The sequence below is a fragment of the Narcine bancroftii genome, chromosome 2, assembly GCF_036971445.1.
Source record: "Narcine bancroftii isolate sNarBan1 chromosome 2, sNarBan1.hap1, whole genome shotgun sequence".
NCBI lineage: Eukaryota > Metazoa > Chordata > Chondrichthyes > Torpediniformes > Narcinidae > Narcine > Narcine bancroftii.
The window spans coordinates 321,791,527-321,810,256 of record NC_091470.1 but is presented as its reverse complement, the minus strand read 5'-3'; the positions used below and the strand labels follow the sequence as shown (position 1 = coordinate 321,810,256).

Here is an 18,730-nt window from a genome sequence, read left to right as displayed (position 1 = left end):
CGTACTGCCCCACGAAAAGATGTAGGGCTGTCCCCTTATGAAATGATGTTTGGGCTTCCCTTCTGGAGTACAGTTGAAGGGTGTCCCACCTTGGGGGAAGGGGATATATTTGTTAGGAACTATTTACAGGCACTGTCACGCTCTCTTGCAGATTTACGAAAGAGAGGACTATTAGCACAAACACCGCCTTTAGACTTTTCTTTACACAAAGTGGAACCAGGAGACTGGATTCTCATCAAGACCTGGAAGACTGAAAAACTCCAGCCCCAGTGGGAAGGTCCATACCAAGTTCTCTTAACTACAGAGGCTGCAGCACGAACAAGAGAGAAGGGGTGGACACACGCATCCAGATTTAAGGGACCTGTAGAGGCGCCTCAGGACCCTGATACGAACTCAGATTGGACTTGTGTTCCTGGAGAAAAACCTCTTACCTTACGATTTCGAAAAAAGACTTAATTCACAATGTTATTGTTATGTTCTTTGATTTTTCTTAGTTTGCCTATGTCTTTATCAGGTGTGAAATGTAAGAAATGCAGAGACACAGTGGTCCTGTTTCAGGACCACATTTGGGGAAGAAAGGAAGGTAATTTCATTTCCCATACCTCAGTTCCTGAGAAATGCTGGGCAGAAAATACCACCCAACATCCATATACCCCTTGTGTGGAAAAAGAAGGAAATAATATGGGTCATTATATACAGATTCCTAATACCACTCCTTTCCCTCTTAACGGTTGGAAGGGTGACTCAAGCCCACCATGCCCTGATGGACTCTGGTTTTGCATACACCAGCGTACTGTTCCAATGAAAAGTTACACTCCACACTCGAAAATGCCTGTCCCTTTAAGACAGCCGGACTTAGTTCGAGTCCATCCAAATAATCATGTAAGTTTCGGTAATGCAGTTGGGGGAGATAACCTTTTTGTAGATCTGGCAACTAAAATTGCAGGAACTTTTAATGTAACCAATTGTTGGGTCTGCGGGGGTCCACGGATGTCAGAGCAATGGCCTTGGTGGGGGGAGCCCCTCAATTCATTGACCATGATTTCCCGAATTTGGACAACTAACCGAACGAGATCAAGAGAAACTTGGTCTCTCTCTAACGTCCCCTCTGGTTTTTATTGTCTCTCACGAGCCGGCAAATACCCAGTAGGAGAAAGTCCCTGCAAGGCTGTATGGATTCGCATTTCGCCTGGTATTTTCACTTGGTTTCCTAAACCCCAGACTTGGTTCTTATCCACTGTTTTTAAAACTAATTGCCTACCCCTGTCTAATAGCAGTATTCAGTTTTGGAATTGTACCACTTCCACCATCACAGGACCATACCAATCAAATCCCGTTCTTAAAAGAGTTTGGGAAAGGGGGTATGGAGTTTCCCCAAATGGATTATTCTGGGTATGTGGTAATAAAGCTTATACTCGTCTTCCCTCACAGTGGAGTGGAACTTGTTTCCTAGGAATAATCCGCCCAGAATTTTTCCTCCTACCCCACGATCACGGTCATAAATTAGGCGTGAAGGTTTTTGATACATTACACCGTCAACCCCGCTCTACCACGATACATTTGGGACAATGGGGAGATGATTGGCCTCCAGAACGCATAATTCAATATTATGGTCCCGCTACATGGGCTCAAGATGGATCCTGGGGTTATCGTACTCCTATATATATGTTAAATCGCATAATTCGCTTACAAGCAGTCCTTGAAATTGTTACAAATCAAACAGCTCTAGCCCTGCAATTACTTGCATCCCAGCAAGGTCAAATGCGCTCTGCTATATATCAGAACCGTCTGGCCCTAGACTATCTCCTAGCCACGGAAGGAGGTGTATGTGGAAAGCTTAATTTGACTAACTGCTGCTTACAGATTGATGATAATGGCAAAGCCATTCGAAAAATCGCTGATAATATTCGTACATTGTCCCATGTACCGGTTCAAACCTGGCATCCTTTCCCACAATTAAATTGGATGGACAAAAGGTTTGGAGGAACCTGGTGGCGTACCTTCTTGTGGGTCATCGGAGGTATTTTATTCCTCCTACTTATTTTGCCCTGTATTATTCCCTGTCTACGCAGCCTGGTGATTTCCATGGTCCAACAAGCTATGCAACCAGGGGGAATGGGAGACCCTGTAAGACTTTTATTTCAGCGTGAGATTAATGTATCATAAAACGTTTCTCTTCCCTAGGTTAAAATCCCCATTCATATCTATATATATATTCAACACATTTTAAAGAGAGAAAGGGGTGGATTGTGATATAGAGAATTTAGGTTAAAATGACTTAAGTTAAAATGTGATGATTAATCATAAACAGGGAAGCCAGAACGGACAGGGAGTTTACTAGCAGTCAAGGACAAAAGGATCTGCTGAATATGTTTTTTTAAACCTATCTTTTCATGGTCATAGTGAGAGACATGCAGGAGACAAAGGATTGATAAGAAGGGTGAGAAACAGAATTTAGTGTATGTAGAGTTCACAGCGTATGTAACGAACGTGATAATTAAAAATGCAGTTATACTTAGAATGCTTTTGTAATACTAACCAATTAAAATAGTATTAATAAGAAGGGGAAGGGCAAACAATAAGGGTATAAAAATCAATGCACTGTATGTATCGGGGCTTAACTGGTGAGAAACCAGTTGAGTCCAACTCTGCAGACTTGTAAATAAAGCTTGTCGTGTCATCAGTTTTAAAGAGACTCATGTGTGAGAAGTTTTATTTCTGACATATACTACTGATTTTTTTTTGTCTGTATCACAATTGGTTTTCATTTTTTCTTTATTTACATTTCTCGCTTTTGTATATGTATCTTTTCCTGAGAATAATTTTTTTTGCACTACCAATGAATAGAAATGCTGCCTTCCCCACAAGGACAAGAATCTCAGGGTTATATGTGATGCCATGTATGTACTCTAAATTTTTATTGTGAGGCTGTGACCTCTGATCTTATAGACTCCCACTACTGGAAACATATTTCCCTCATCCATTCTATCCAGGCCTTCAGTATTTGATCAGTTCCAATGAGATGCCCTTCATCCTTCCAAACTCCAGCAAATACAAGCCCAGAACCATCAAACACTCCTTATATGTTAACCCTCTCATGCCCAGGATCATTCTGGTAAATCTCCTCCCGACCCTTTCTAATCCCAGCAAATCTTTCCTTAGATATGGTGTCCAAAGCAGCTCACAATACTTCAAATGTGATCTAATCAACACCTTATAAAGCCTCAGCATTGCATCCTTGCTTTTATATTCTAGTTCTCTTAAAATTATTGCTAACATTGTAGTTGCCTTCCTTATGGCCAACTCAACCTGCTGTAAACATATAGGGAGTCCTGCGTTAGGAATCCCAAATCCCTTTGGGCATCTGCTTTCTGTGTTTCCTCCCCATTCAGAAAAGAGTCTATGTCTTTATTCCTTCTACCAATAAGCATACCATGCACTTCCCTACATGGTATTATATCTCCACTTCTTTGCCAATTCTCCCAACCTTTCAATTCCCTCCACAGACTTGCTGCTTCCTCAACACAACCTGCCCCTCCTTCTATCTTTATATCATCCACAAATTTTAACACAAAGCAAGCAATCTATCATCTGGATCATTAATACATAACATGAAATGTAGCAGACCCAACAGACCCCTATGGAAATCCACTAGTCACCAGCAGTCAGCAATAAAGGGCCCACCATATTCCCACTCTTTGCCTTCAGTAGTCAGCTAATCAATCTGCAGTGCCTTTCCATTAAGATGGACTCCCATCTTGTTTAACATCTTTGTCAAAGGCCTTTAGAAAATCCAAGTAAACAACATCCCCTGATTCTCCTTTGTCTGTCCTTTTTGCTAATTCCTCAAAGAATTCCAACACATTTGTCAGGCAAAATCTCCCCTGATGGAAACCTTCAGCCTATTTTATTTTGTGCTTTCAAGTGCCTGAAACCTCATTCTTAAAAATGGACTCTAGAACTTAGTAACCACTGTAGTCAAGATAACCAGTGTATAATTTTGTGTTTTTTGCCTCGACCCCCTTCTTAAAAAATGAGTGACATTTGTAATTTTCTGGTCCTCTGGAACTATACTTGACTCTAGTGGTTCTTGAAAAATCACTTGCAGTGCCTTCAGCTATCTCTTTCAAAAACCTGGCATACAATCCATCCAGTTCACGTGACTGATCCACTTTCAGCTTCCCAAACACCTTCTACATTCTGTTTTGCCCCGTGACTCTCAAATTTCTGGCATGTCGCTGGTGTCTTCCACAGTGAAGACAGATGCAAAATATGGATTCAGTTCATCCACCATTTCTTTGCTCTCTATTACAACTTCTCCAGCATCATTTTTATCCAGTGGTTCCATGTTTCCTCTTTTTTGGTATTCTCTTTTATATTATACTTCATATTTGATTTAAACAAGAAAGTCTGCAGACTCTGGGGTCAAGTGCAACACACAAAAGTGCCAGAGAAACTCAGCAGGTCATGCACCAATCTATAGGAAGAAAAGGGAATCCAATGCTTCGAGCCTGAGCCCTTCATCAAGGTATGAGAGAAAAAGAATCAGACAGATGCCTGAATAAAATGATGGAGTAGGGGTGAAAGAGGAGAGGAGGGAAGAAGGGGCAGAGAGAACTACAGGACAATGGATAAGAAGACATAAGTGGGAGGGTAAAAGAGAAAATATTTGAGAAGTGACGGGGGGGAGGGGGATAGCTCCCTCCTTAACATCTCAGATTTTTTTCTCTTCTGCCCTCCACTATGTCCTCTTTTTAAAAAAAGCTTCCCAGTCCTCAAGCTTCGCACTTATTTTTACAACATTGTCGCTCTTTCTTTTACTTCTGAGCAGAGATCAGCCATGAAAGGCTGGAGGGGACCAGTGGCCTACACCTGTTCCTGCTTCCTTGCATCTTGATTTTTAGCCCAGAATACTGTTCTATTTTTTAATATCATGGGGAAAATCTAAATGCTGTCCTTCTCTGACGCCACAGTCATACTCATGGTTGGCAGATAAGGAAAACCAATCTTTCAGTTGACAATCTGGTAAATGGAAGTTTTCAAATGTTAAGATACATCTGAAATTTCAAGCCTGTCAAGATCCTTCAGTGTAAAGTGGTGTTTATCATTTCCACTTTATGCTCTTTGAGATATTGTAAATAATGAACATTTCTTTTCACTAAATCATTCATAATTACTATATAAAGCAGTGGTTTTCAACCTATCCCCCCCCCCCCCCAATCATATACCACCTTAAGGAATACCTTACTAACCAAAGGCATAGGTGTTCTGTGGTTAATAAGGGATCACTTAAGATGGTATGTGAGCGGAAAAAAAAAGAGGTTGAGAACAAGTGATATAGAGTAAGGGGCACAAATTGCCATGACTCCTGTGCAGGAAAAATTCATTGGCATAATAAAATAATCAAAGATAAGTGTGAGAACAACAAACTACCTCTCGCTTATTGGTAAAGATCAATAAAACAATTTAGAACACAGGATATAGAACAGTACAGCGCAGGAACAGGCCATTTATCCCCCATATCTGCACTGAACATGATCCCTGCCCCTGCACAGCGGAGATGAGGAGAACCCTATCCAAGGTGAACCCACACAAGGTGGTGGGGCCAGACCACATACCTGATCGGGTACTGAAGGACTGCGCAGACCAATTGACGGAGGTCTTCACAGATATTTTCAACACCTCACTGTAGCAGTCCCTCATTCCCGCAGGGTTCAAGACAGCCACCATTATCATGATACCCAAAAGGGCATAATGACTACCACCCTGCCACACTGAACTCCAGCATTATAAAATGCTTCAAGCATCTGGTGATGGAACATAGCAAAGCATACTTCCCAGAGGCACTGGATCCATTTCAGTTTGCCTATAGAATTCACAAACCACATTATAGCCTTGTTGCTTCACTCCATCCTGGCCCACCTGGAGAATGATGCCTCATACACCAGGCTGCTATTCACTGACCAGCTCAGCGTTTCATATGATTATTCCCCAGAGGCTGGTGGAGAAGCTGTCCTCGCTGGGATTCAATACCCCTCTCAGTAACTGGACCCTGGACTTAACTGAAAGACCATAGTCTGTCTGGGTCAGTAGTAGAATATTGAGCAACATCACACTGAGCACTGGCATACCTCAGGGCTGTGTGCTCAGCCCACTCCTGTTCATGTCACTGACCCACAACTGCATCGCCAGAAACAGCTGCAACAGTGTCATCATGTTTGCAGATGACACAACAGTAGCTGGCCTCATCAGCAACAACGATGAGTCGCTCTACAGAGAAGAGGTGGAAAACCTCGTGAAATGTTGAGTCTTGACATGGACAAGACAAAGGAGACGATTGTGGACTTCAGGAGGAGCAGATATGACCACCCTCCACTACACCATCAACATTTCTTTCTGTAGTAGGGAGTTGAGAGCACCAAGTTCCTTGGAATTCACTTAACTAGTAACCTATCGTGGACATTCAACATTTCCTCATTTATCAGGAAGGCGCAACAGCAACTGAACTTCCTGAGTAGACTGAAGTGGTCAAGGCTACCAGCCACCATTATGTCAACCTTCTATAGGAGCTCTATCAAGAGTGTCCGGGGCTGGCTGCACCACAGTGTGATAGGGTTGCTGCAGAGAAATGGATTGGAGGTCAATCCACAGGACCATAAGAGGATCACTGGAGTCTACCTCCCACCATCCCCCCCCACCCACCGCCATCAACATGATTTAGTGGGATAATTGTCTGAAGAGGGTCTGCAAACTCATTGAGGACCCCTTCCACCCTTCACACAGCTTCTTTCAGCTGCTTCTCTCAGGAAAGAGTTACAGGAGGATCAGAGCCAGCACCACCAGGCTGAGGAACAGCTTCTTCCCACAGACAGTGGGAATGTTGAACGACCAAAGGAACTGCTCACACTAACCATCCAATTTGTAAAAAACAATATTTCTTTATTTTTAAAGATATAATACTTGTCCTTCATATGTATTATTTGTCTGTATGTGTGTAATATCTGCTTGTGCATCTCCATATTTTTTCACCGAGAACGTAATTTCATCAGGTTGTACTTGACAAATTAAACTAATCTCTGCAGCTTGCACATAATACATATCCATCTGAACCTTGCATTTTTGTGTGTCCATCTAGACACCTCTTAAACGTTATTTTATCAGCCTCCGCCACTCCTCAGGGCAGCTCTTTCCAGACACCTACTTCTCTCTGCATCAAAAAAATCTCCTTTAAAATGCCCCCTCACTCAACTTGAACATATAAAACACATCCTGCGGCATTTTATAGGTTTCCCTGGGATAAAGATTATGACTGTCTACCCTATTAATGCCTCTCATCATTTTATAAACCTTCGTCAGCTCTCCCCTCTGCCTCAGATGCTCCAGAGTAAACAACCTCTCCCTCATACAAAACAATGTTCATACCTTCCATCTATGTAAATATCTTCTGTGCATCAAGAGTTTATAAGTGTAACTAAGCACCAAGAGTTTAGTTACATGTCCTATTGAAAACATCACCGCAAACAAGTAAATTATGACTATTTTAGACATACAGCTAGCTCAGTAACAGGCCATTTCAGCCAATGAGCCCGTGCCATCCAATTACACCCAATTAATCTACACCTCCTGGTACGTTTCGAATGGTGAGAGGAAACCGGAGCCCCCAGAGGAAACTCACGCAGACTCCTTACAGACAGTGCGGAATTCAAACCATGGTCCCAATCACTGGTGCTGTAACAGCGTGGCACTAACCACTACGCCAACCGTGCTGCCCCTAAATTTATTTATTTATTCTATCTAGACTATAGAATTTTTAAATTCTATTCTATCCCGACTATAGATTCCTGCAGCACAAATATCCCCAGGGCAATTTTTTTCTCTGTGGGAACTCTGCAAGCGAAGTGAAAATCTTTTTAAATAGATACCAAGCAGACATGTCTATTCTTGAAAAAAGGGATTTTAGTTTCCAGGTAGAATTGGCTCATAATTGACATGAATTAAAAACGACAGGAAAAGTAATAAACAGGTATAACAGGGCAATAATTAGTCTTAGCTCAGTGGAATCACTCCTAATCAGAAAATTTTCATTCAACACTTGCGCCACATATTTAATCTAGTTTTACACCTGGGTGATTCGTGAAAATTAAGATGGTGATTCAACTACTGATATCCTCGCTTGATTGCATCATCTTCCATTTCAACCAAATCTCTGCAGGTGGCCAAAGCACCACTCAGAAGCCATTACGTCTTTAATTAAATATATGGATCAAGCTATATCAATATTAGTTTGGCAAAATTGTAGTTTTAACCCTGGACAGTATGGACATCTCCTCCCAACAGATGATATCAGGGAGAATATATTTAGAGATAGAAGGGGTTTCTTCGTTTAAGATTTTAAGTTTCCAATATAGGAGCAGGAGGAGTGACCTCCCTGAACCCAGGGCCCCATGCTTATCCACGTGTTCTTGATCAAATTTTCAAAGCCTAGCAACTATTCCCTGCAAATTCAATGGAGGAAGTTACCCAGTGACTAGCACTGATTAGGGAAGTTACCCAGTGACTTGCACTGATTAGCAGGGCATTCTAGCAAGCATGTAAACATGCCCTTCTCTCTGAAAATATTCTGCAAGTTCAACTGTCCACAGTCACATAAAGAAAGAAGAATTTTTTTATATTTTTGCTGAAATAGACTGACTAAAATAAAAACTTTTAATTTTTAACCTTTTTCTAAACTAATGTTATCCACATAATAATGAAGTAACTTCTAAAAAAATACAATGGATATTGCTTGTATTATACAAATCCATATAATTAGGGCTTCTTTAGTATCACCAAATTATTGACCTGTTTTTGTTGCTTTTCTAGGGTGGCATAAATTAGTCAAAATGCCAGCAAATGTTTAATAATTTCCCGTTAGCAATAAATTCAATATAAAATGAACATTATTCATTGTTGGGTTAAATACAAATAAAGATATCAGTAGTCTAAAAAATGTACGTCGAATTTTAGAATGTGAAACAAAGAGATAACCCAACAGTCAGTTGTTCTATCAAATTGATTCCTTAGGCAAACTGTTTCTCAATTGGTGCCTCCCTGTAACTGAACAAAGAAGCCTGTCTCTGAATTTAGATTCCAGTTAAGCAATCTGTTCCTTGCTCCCAGCATTGAAGGTGTGGCAAAGGTAATTGGATAAATGTTTGTGCAAAAGTCTTCAATACCATACTAGAAACAGAAAATGTCTGTCTTGTTTTGTCAATCAAATCCTCAAGAGTGCTAGAAATTACAATTAAAAATTTAATTAAATCAAGTGCATAATATAGCTTTCATTAGATGATCATCCACAAGTTAATTAATAAAAATTAAAATGCAAAATAAAAACTGATACAAGATGAAAACGTACCAGTGAAAAAAAAAGTAAAAGCTGATGGTCAAAGCCTTGGTGACAAGATGTCCTCATGGTTAATCAGAACCTGCAATACAGACATAAATGAATCATGAGTCTTCTCATTTACAAAAAATGTACTGTATAATAAAACAAGCTCCTTTATTTCATGAGAATTTTTTAAACCATTTCCTAAAGAGACACAAGAGAAATATTCACAGTTTGAAATAATTTCAAATGCAGAGTCCACAATTTATTTCCTCGAAATAATTAGCATCAAAAATGAAGTTGCAAATTAGGAAGAGGATTAAAGCCACTTGTCTCCTCCAGCCTGATCCAGAAAGATCATTGCCGATCTGACTGAAACCTCAACTCCACATTCCTACCTACTGCTGGTAACCTTTACCTCTTTTTCTTATCAAAAATCTGTTTATTTCTACCTTAAAGATATTCAAAGTCGTGCTTTCCACTGTCCTTTTAGAAAGAGACCAGGGTGAGAGAAAAAATGCCTCAATCTGAGTCTTAAAGGGGCATTTGGTCCATGTGCACTTTGGCCTTCAGAATATTTCAATCAAGTCAATTCTTATTCTTCTTCAGCAGAATTTAGCCTAGACTATCCCAGGGTTCCTCTTTAAACAACCTATCTGTTCCAGGTCTCAACTTTTCCTAATATGCTTCCAATAACTTTCCTTAAATAAGGACAGTAATACTGTTCTGAGTATCCCAGAGTTGGTCATTGCAATGTCCTACATCATTGGAGCATGATTTTTGTTTGTTCAATTATCCTGTCAACATTATGTTTAGTTTTCCTAATTATTTGTAGTACCTGAATACTAACTTTTTGTAAATCATGAACTCAGGACATTCAGATCTCTTTGTGTCTTTCTTTGCAATCTCTCGCCATTTAGATAATATCCTTCAAGTTATTTTACCTGCCAAAATAGACAATTTGATATTTCACAAGCTGATTTTAAAATATACCTGGTTTCCATTCAATGAATAAAGGAAGTGTCAATCAATTCCATCTTATAAATGGATATACTGTACAATAATTCTGCCACATGAAAAGCCAGTTGTTGAAGATTAATACTATGAGAGTGGGCAAATGCAAATCACATAATGCTACATTCACAATATTTAACATTCCTATGTTGATGCAATTATCAAGACACCTGACAAGCAGGTGAACAATCAAAAAATGAAGGAATGAAAGAGAATTCCAAGAGGAGATGATAAAGACACAGCAAGCCTCATTAAGAAGGGCAGAGATACTGTATATCAAGGAAGTGTTGCTAGGCTTGAAAAACTGATGGAAGTCAAGAATGACATAGAAAATAGAGAAGGGGAACATGCTGAAGACATGTCAGAGGGGAAGTGGGCTTATTTCTCAGAGAGTGAACTGTAAATGAGATCAAGTATTTCAATTCTGTTGTGCAGTTACATGGAACCAATGAATGATGGAGGTGATATCTATGAAAGGAGACCACAGAAGGAGTAACAACCCAAACATTTAAGCATGCTTCTTTTCAGGTTCAAATGTCATAGGGAACATTTCCAATAATTAACCTTAAAATAATCCCAAGATATTTGTGCAATGGATCTCTTTATAATTTTCATTATGATTAGTTTACACTCACTGGAATTGTGAGGTGAACAGAACAAACAACATGGAACATTGAACAATACAGCACAGGAAGAGGTCCTCCACCCAATATGAAGCCCAAATCAAACTAAAACTCTGCTGCTTGCATTTGATAGATAACCTTCCATCCCCTTCATATACACGGTCTAACTAGAAGCCTCTTAAATATTGCTATTCTACCTGCTTCCACTACTGTTCCTGGCATCCCATTCCAAGCACCTACCACTGTAAAATATCTGTCCCAAACATCTCCTTCAATCTCTGCCCCATCATCCTTAATAGTGTGTGACACTTTTACTCCAGTTGAAAAGATTCTGACTGTCTACCCTATTATTACCTCTCACGATTTTATAAACAATCTAATGTCCAATCTCTCCCCATAACTCATACCTTGGCCATAATAAACCAGACAACATCCTGGTTAACCTCTTATGTATTTTTTTCCAAAGACCCATCGTCTTCCCTGTAATGGGGTGATCAGAATTGCATGCAGTATTCCAATGAGACACATCCAGTTATATGTAGCAACAACATGATCTCCTGTCCTTTATACTCAATGCACTGTCCGATGAAGCCAAGACTAATATACACCTTCTATACCACCCTATCTACTTACATCACCACTTAAGTAATGGGCCTGGACTCCCAGATTCTTCTGCATATTATTGGATTTAAGAGCCCTGCTATTATATCCAATGTATTCTTGCATAACCTTCTATACTGTCCACAACTCAACAAATCTTTGTATTATCTGCCCACTTACTACTGCACCCAACCTACTTTTTCATCCATCACGTACATACATCAAAATACAGGGATCCCAAAACTGATCCCTTTGGCACACCTCTGGCCACAGACCACCAGTTAGAATCCTAACATTCCATCACTACCCTCTGAATATTTATCAATTGTGGGGTCTTTAAATTTTTTATTTTATTTACAACACAGTAGAAGCTGATTCTGACCATTTAAACCCTGTACTGCCCAATTACATCCAAATTAACCTACAACTGCATGCATTTTGAAGAGTGGGAGGAAACCGGAGTGCCCAGGGAAAACCCACGGAGACACGGGAAGAAGGTACGAACTCCTTACAGACAACGCCAAATTCAAACCCGGGTTGCTGCCGCTGTAATAGTGTCCCGCTCACCACTATGCTAACCGTATCATCCAATTACAATTATTTCTCATATTTAATTCTTAATAATACTTAGATGGTGTTAGTGTGTTTATGCAACTGGAAACTCTCCAGCAAGTAAAAGTTTTATTACATCTGAACATTGTACTTGGCAATAAACTCTCATTCCTATTCTCATAAAAAATATGGACCGGCTGAGTAAGGAGAGTGTCAGAAGAAGTAAGAAATAGAAAAATGTCCAGCTCATTTGGTCCTTCAAGCCATCTGTGATATTTAGTGAATCTTTCTATTTCAATTCCCCATTCCCATTGTGTGCCTAAACCCTTGATTCCACATTAAAATAGTATCTAAAAATCTATCAATCTCTGCCTTGAATACAGCAATCAAATATAGAGAATTCCAAAAATTCCAAGGATTCACAGTTCTCTAAATAAAGAAATGTATCCCCATCTCAATTTCATGCAGTTAGCTTCTTGATCTAAACCAACATTGGCATTTTATCTATTTTATCTTAGTCTCGATAAAAGGTTCAGGCCTAGAATGTTGACTAACTATCTCTAACCTTGGATGCTGTCTGACTGACTGAGTTCCTCAGACAATTCTTTGTTTGCTCAAGATTTTGGCATCTGCAGATTTTATGTCTTTCTTTGTTGTCTCTTAATTCTCCGGTTGGAGGAAATTACATCTCATCGTCTACCTTGTCAATCTCTCATAGAAGTTTTAATGTTGCAATGAGATCGTCTTTCATTCTTCTAAACTCCAGAGAGTGCAGTCACATCCCAATCAGAGGACCAAATCCAAAGAGAATTCTCAAACTTCAGCTGCTCACATCTAACTACAATCTATATTTAAGTCGACTCATCATAATTCTTAGAGAAGCTGATGAACACATGCATTTGGCAGATTCACCAGATTGAGTCCAGAAATTAGAGCATATGTGGAGAGCTTGAGCAGTCTGGGACTATACACATTGTAGTTTTGAAGGGTGGGGGAGGAACTCATTGAAATGTATAACACTCTGAAAGGAATAGATAAGATAGAAGCAGGAAAGTTGTTTCTTTGCCAGGTGAGATGAGAACTAGAGGAAATTCAAGGGAATAAACATATCACAGTCCAGCACAGCTCGATGTGGTGTCAACCTATAAAAACATTTGACTATCAATCTAACCTTTCCCAGCCTCAAAGCCTACAATCCATTATTTTTCTTATATCCAGTTCTAAGAGTTTTTTTAAATATCCCTTAAATTTAAGGCAGGTAGCGGAGGATCTGCTTTTCCAAGACAGCAGTGAATCTGTGTGGCTGCGGAGGCTGCAGAAGCGCTGGAGGCGAATCTACGGACACTCAGTGATTCTGGGAGGCTCTCTCTCGCTCTCTCTCTCTCTCTCTCTCTCTCTCTCTCTCTCTCTCTCTCTCTCTCTCTCTCTCTGACTGTAATTCCTGCCATTGATGGATGTGAAGGATGTGTCTGCCTTGAAGCAGGCAGAAATAAATTTCATATAATATGACACTGTTTTATTACAATGACAATAAATTGAACCTTGAATCTGTAGAACAGTCTGCCTCACTGAATGTATTTAAGACACAGATTTTTGATTAACAGGGGAATTAAGGATTAGAGGGTAAAAGGTAGGTACGTGGAGCTGAGTCTATAGCCAGATCAGCTCTGATCTTATTGAAAGGCAGAGCAGGCTCAATAGACCAGATGGTTTACTTCTGCTACTACTGTTTTCCTTATGCATTTAGAGACATGTAAAAATTGTTAAAATAGTTTTTCAGTTTTGACATATGAGGCATCGCCCCAGTGTTGCCTTCTGGCAAATGTTGTTGAAGGATCTTAGCGTTGTGCCATCTGAGGCCCTTTCATTGCTGAAATCTCCTTGCATTGAGCTCTTGTGTGTATAGAATCAGCTCAATTAGCCTTTCAAAACTGGCCCAAGAAGATCAGGCAGACTTATCCCCTTGACAACATTTCGAGTTTGCAGACCAAATAAGAACATAAGAAATAGGAGCAGGAGTAGGCCATCCGGCCCATCAAGCCTGCTCTGCCATTCAATAAGATCATGGCTGAACTGATCATTGACTCAACTCCAGCTACCCGCCTTGTCCACATATCCCTTCATTCCTTTTTTTTAAATGTAAAAATCTAACTGAACCTTAAATATATTTAATGAAGTAGCCTCAACTGCTTCCCTGGGCAAAGAATTCCATAGATTCACTACTCTCTGATAAAAAAAATTTCCTCATCTCCATCTTAAATCTACTTCCCTGAATCTTGAGGCTGTGTCTCACCTACCAGTGAAAACAATTTTCTTGCCTCTATCTTATCTATCCCTTTCATAATTTTATATGTTTCTATAAGATCTCCTCTCATTCTTCTGAATTCGTGAGTATAATCCCAGACAATTTAGTCTCTCCTCGTAGGTCAACCCCCTCATCTCCGGGATCAACCTAGTGAATCCCCTCTGGACTGCCTCCAAGGTCAATATATCCTTCCTCAAGTATGGAGACCAGAACTGCCCACAGTATTCCAGGTGCAGCCTCACCAGTACCTTGTACAGTTACAGCATGACGTCCCTGCTCTTGAATTCAATTCCTCGAGTGATGAAGGCCAACATTCCATTTGCTTTCTTAATAACCTGTTGTACCTGCAACCCAACTTTTTGCGATTCTTGCACAAGCACTCATAAGTCCTTCTGCACGATAGCATGCTGCAGTTTTTCACCATTTAAATAATAATCTGTTCTATTTTTCCTACCAAAGTAGATAACCTCGCATTTACTAATGTTGTACTCCATCTGTCAGACCTTTGCCCACTCACTTAACTATTTCCTTCTGCAGCCTCTCCACTTCCTCTGTACAATTTGTTTTCCACTCGGGCGCAGCACCGACCCCCGCGGCACCTCACTTATCACTGTCTGCCAATCAGAAAAACACCCATTTATCCCAACTCTCTGCCTTCTGTCAGTTAACCAGTCCTCAATCCATGCCAATATACTTCCCCTGACTCCATTCATCTGTATCTTGTGTGACACCTTATTAAATGCCTCTGGAAATCCAAATGTACATTGTCAACCTGTTCCCCTCTATCTACCACATTCATTGTATCCTCAAAAAACTCCAGCAAGTTTGTCAAACAGGACCTGCCCTTTCGGAATCCATACTGTGTCTGCCTGATGGAACCCCTTCATTCTAAATGTCTCGCTATTTCATCCTTCAAGACAGATTCAAACATTTCCACAACCACAGACATTAATCCAACTGGCCGATAGTTATCCATCTTCTGCCTACATCCCTTTTGATAAAGAGGCGTGACATTTGCTGTTTTCCAATCTACTGGAACCTGCCCAGAATCCAGAGAATTTTGGTTAATGACTATCAAAGCCTCGACTATAACTTCTGCCATTTCCCTCAGTATCCTAGGATGCACCCCATCAGGACCAAGGGATTTGTCCACCTTCAGTCCCATTAGTTTGCTCATCACTCTCTCTCTTGTAGCAATTATTTTATGGAGGCCCTCACCTCCCTTCACATCCCTTTCACCACTCTCTACCATGCTGGATGTATCTTCCGCAGTGAAGACTGACACAAAATATCTGTTCAATGCCTTGGCCATTTCTTCATTACTTAATATCAATTTCCTTTTCTCATCTTCCATCAGCCATCATCATGAAAAAACCCTTCAAAACAAGATTCAATCCAGCAAATCTACATTCCCCCACTATTAAACAATTATGTTCTCCTTTTAAACAGAGGCTAAAACTTCATTGAGTGCAATCTCAACAACTCCTTGTACTATTTCTTCAACTGACAATTCAGGCCAATATCGCACTGACCTTCCAAATCCCTTGCTGCCTATTCATTTTAATTTTCTGTACCTCTTGTGTCCACTCTGAACATTAATGTTTATTAGTTTTTTTGAATAACTTATTTTTGATTTTTCAAAAATATACATAGTAACATTTTAAATATACAATGTATTAAACTTTTTCTTACAAACACAACAAAAGAAAAACACAGCCCCTCCCTCCCTCTCTCCCTCCCATACATGCAGATCTGTTCACTGTCAGAGCTTACATATAGAGTAAAATTGCAGAATCTACGTTTTGCATATATATAATTGTTACTTTTGTAACTTTTTTTTCCCTTTTTACTGTATCTGGGCCCCTATGTGATCCAGATATGGCTGCCAGACCTTTACAAAATTGTCGTATTTGTCCTTTAAATTATATGGGTTTTTCCCATAGGTTACAGCTGTTCATTTCCACAGTCCATCGTGCTACAAGTAGAGGGGAGTCAAACTTCCAAGTGATCGCGATACATTTTTTGGCTACCACCAGTGCTATTTTTATAAATGAGATTTGGTCAATTAGTATATTAGCTTTTAAATAATATGTTTATAAATATGTTTTTGTATTTCTTTCCACTGAGAAGAATACAGTCATCTTATATTTCATTTATCGCTCCCTTGCCCAATCATCTAATCAGCTATTGCTGCTTTGTCTTCGTTTACCTTCTCACTCACAGTTTACCACCTCGTCAGAAAGCTTACATATATGGCACACTGTCACCTCATTAGATATTATATTCAGGTTTTAAAGCCAGGTTATGGGTCTGCTATTACTAAGTGAATATTGTCTTTGAAAAGGACTGAATGAAAATCTTTGCCAAAGTGTTCCATTGTTTGTCTTTTTTTTTCCGACAGTCCCAAGTGGGATTAAATTTGAGTTGTAAAAAAAATTGCAACATCTTCCCTGTCCATCTGTATTCAGTCCAGAGCTGTCCGCTTTTTTGAATGAAGTGCCTGTCCAGTTATTGGTTCTGCAGGTTCGGTCACAAGGTCTTTCTTTATGACTTCGGTTTTGTTTCATTGAAACCACCTTTGTTTGAACCTGTTATGGTTGTAGTACATCCTGGGTTTGTTTTGCAATCAAAGGCAAGCTAAGATTGATTGGTAAGGCAGATAACAAAGGTTTTACTCCTACTGTATAGGGGAGGGGTGCAGGCAAGCATCAGGTGTCAATCAATGACTTTTGACCAGTGCTCTTAAAATGGTGCATACAACCATGTTCAATTGCACATCTGTTTCTTTGATAAGGTGACTGTTGATATTCCACTGTGAAATATACAAAGATCAGTCCAGCTATTTAAAGGATCTTTATTCCTGCGTTTCATGCAGTTCCCATGAGTTTCTATAGGGATGTTCATACCTTCACTGTTTCCTGGTTGCATGCGATAAGAAATTTATTCACCATGCTCCATGGTACTTCCATGCAAGTAAGAAATGCAAACAGCTATTTCAAACAGAATGTTATGTTAAGCCCTAGTTATGGCAGTTTATGCTTAATAATGTCAAAAAGAGTAAACTACTTACTGGACCTTCTAAGTTAACCAACCCTGAAATACTCTCAAAATTTGTAAATTGCCTGTTTTGCTTTTTTTTCATCTTTGACATTGATAAAGAACAAACACAGGAAACGTTGGAATTCCTGAATTGCTTGGTCCTGATGAAGGGCCTTCGACCTGACATTTTCAGGCTGTTTCTCTTCCTGCAGATGTGGCCTGACCAATTTAGTCTTTCCAACATTTTTTTCTTGTTTTTGTTTAATGCATTCTGATTGAAAAAGAATGAGGATTCCTAAATGTATGCTAGAGAGAGGATGATGGACATATTTTTCAAAGGCTTTATCCTTCAGGGAAGTGAACTTATACACAAATCCCTTTGGAGTTTATGGAGATGATGATGTAGGAATTAATCAAGTTTGCTCTATCTGACTCACACACTGACGCTCTGATCATGCAAGTTCCCAAGAGTGGTTTCTGGGAAATAAAAGTTCCTCAATATATTTACTTATATCTTGATTATTTTATTATTATGATTTGAATTTCTGTACCTTTTCTTTATTTAGCTCTTTCCTGCCACACAGTCCACAAAACCATAACGCAGGAGCAGAATCAAACCACTCAGCCCATCGAGTCAGCCCTGGCAACATCAACTTGCAGTAACTACAATGAGACCCGTAACAAAAACCTGCTCCTTAAAGAGTATTAAGTACATGAGATTCCCGTTGATTTGCTAGAAGTTAAAGGATTAAACCTCCATTTTTTTCAAATTGCATTAAGAAGAATCTAATATGTTCAATGGACTAATTAATTGCAGCGACACATGGTTTTTTGAAAGAGTTTAATTTATAAATTTTTAATCTAAGGAGACAGAACTTTAAAACTTTCAAACCTTATCCACATTTTATTTTATTTCCTTTATCTATGAATTCATCCAAATGCTTAACTTATCATTAAGGAAATGGCAATGCTATATTACGTCACCTGCACCACACAGCCTTTTTCCCAAAGGCCTACCCAACCAACATCAACCTTTATTAAATTTTAAACTTTGCCTCAACTCTTGTTTTAAAAGCACATCATAATTTCATATGGAATTGACTGCTTTTTTCAAATTTAAAGAAATAGTGTTTCACAGAAAAATATACCAAGTTCTCAACAATTCAAAACATATTGAAACACAAATAGAGACAGAAAGCATAAATCTGAAAGCAATTAATATGTTGCATG

General features: G+C 39.5%; 1 protein-coding gene across 5 annotated transcripts in view; it reads right to left on the bottom strand.

Moving 5' to 3' along the window:
* Positions 1 to 18,730, bottom strand: part of cdh17 (cadherin 17, LI cadherin (liver-intestine)) — a 147,047-nt gene that overhangs the window by 104,012 nt on the left and 24,305 nt on the right. For all 5 annotated transcript variants that reach the window (XM_069921894.1, XM_069921895.1, XM_069921896.1 and 2 more), the window contains one exon: positions 9,398 to 9,467. In XM_069921894.1, the coding sequence (XP_069777995.1) occupies positions 9,398 to 9,454 (57 nt within the window). In that variant the 5' untranslated portion in view covers positions 9,455 to 9,467. The remainder of the gene's footprint in view (positions 1 to 9,397; positions 9,468 to 18,730) is intronic.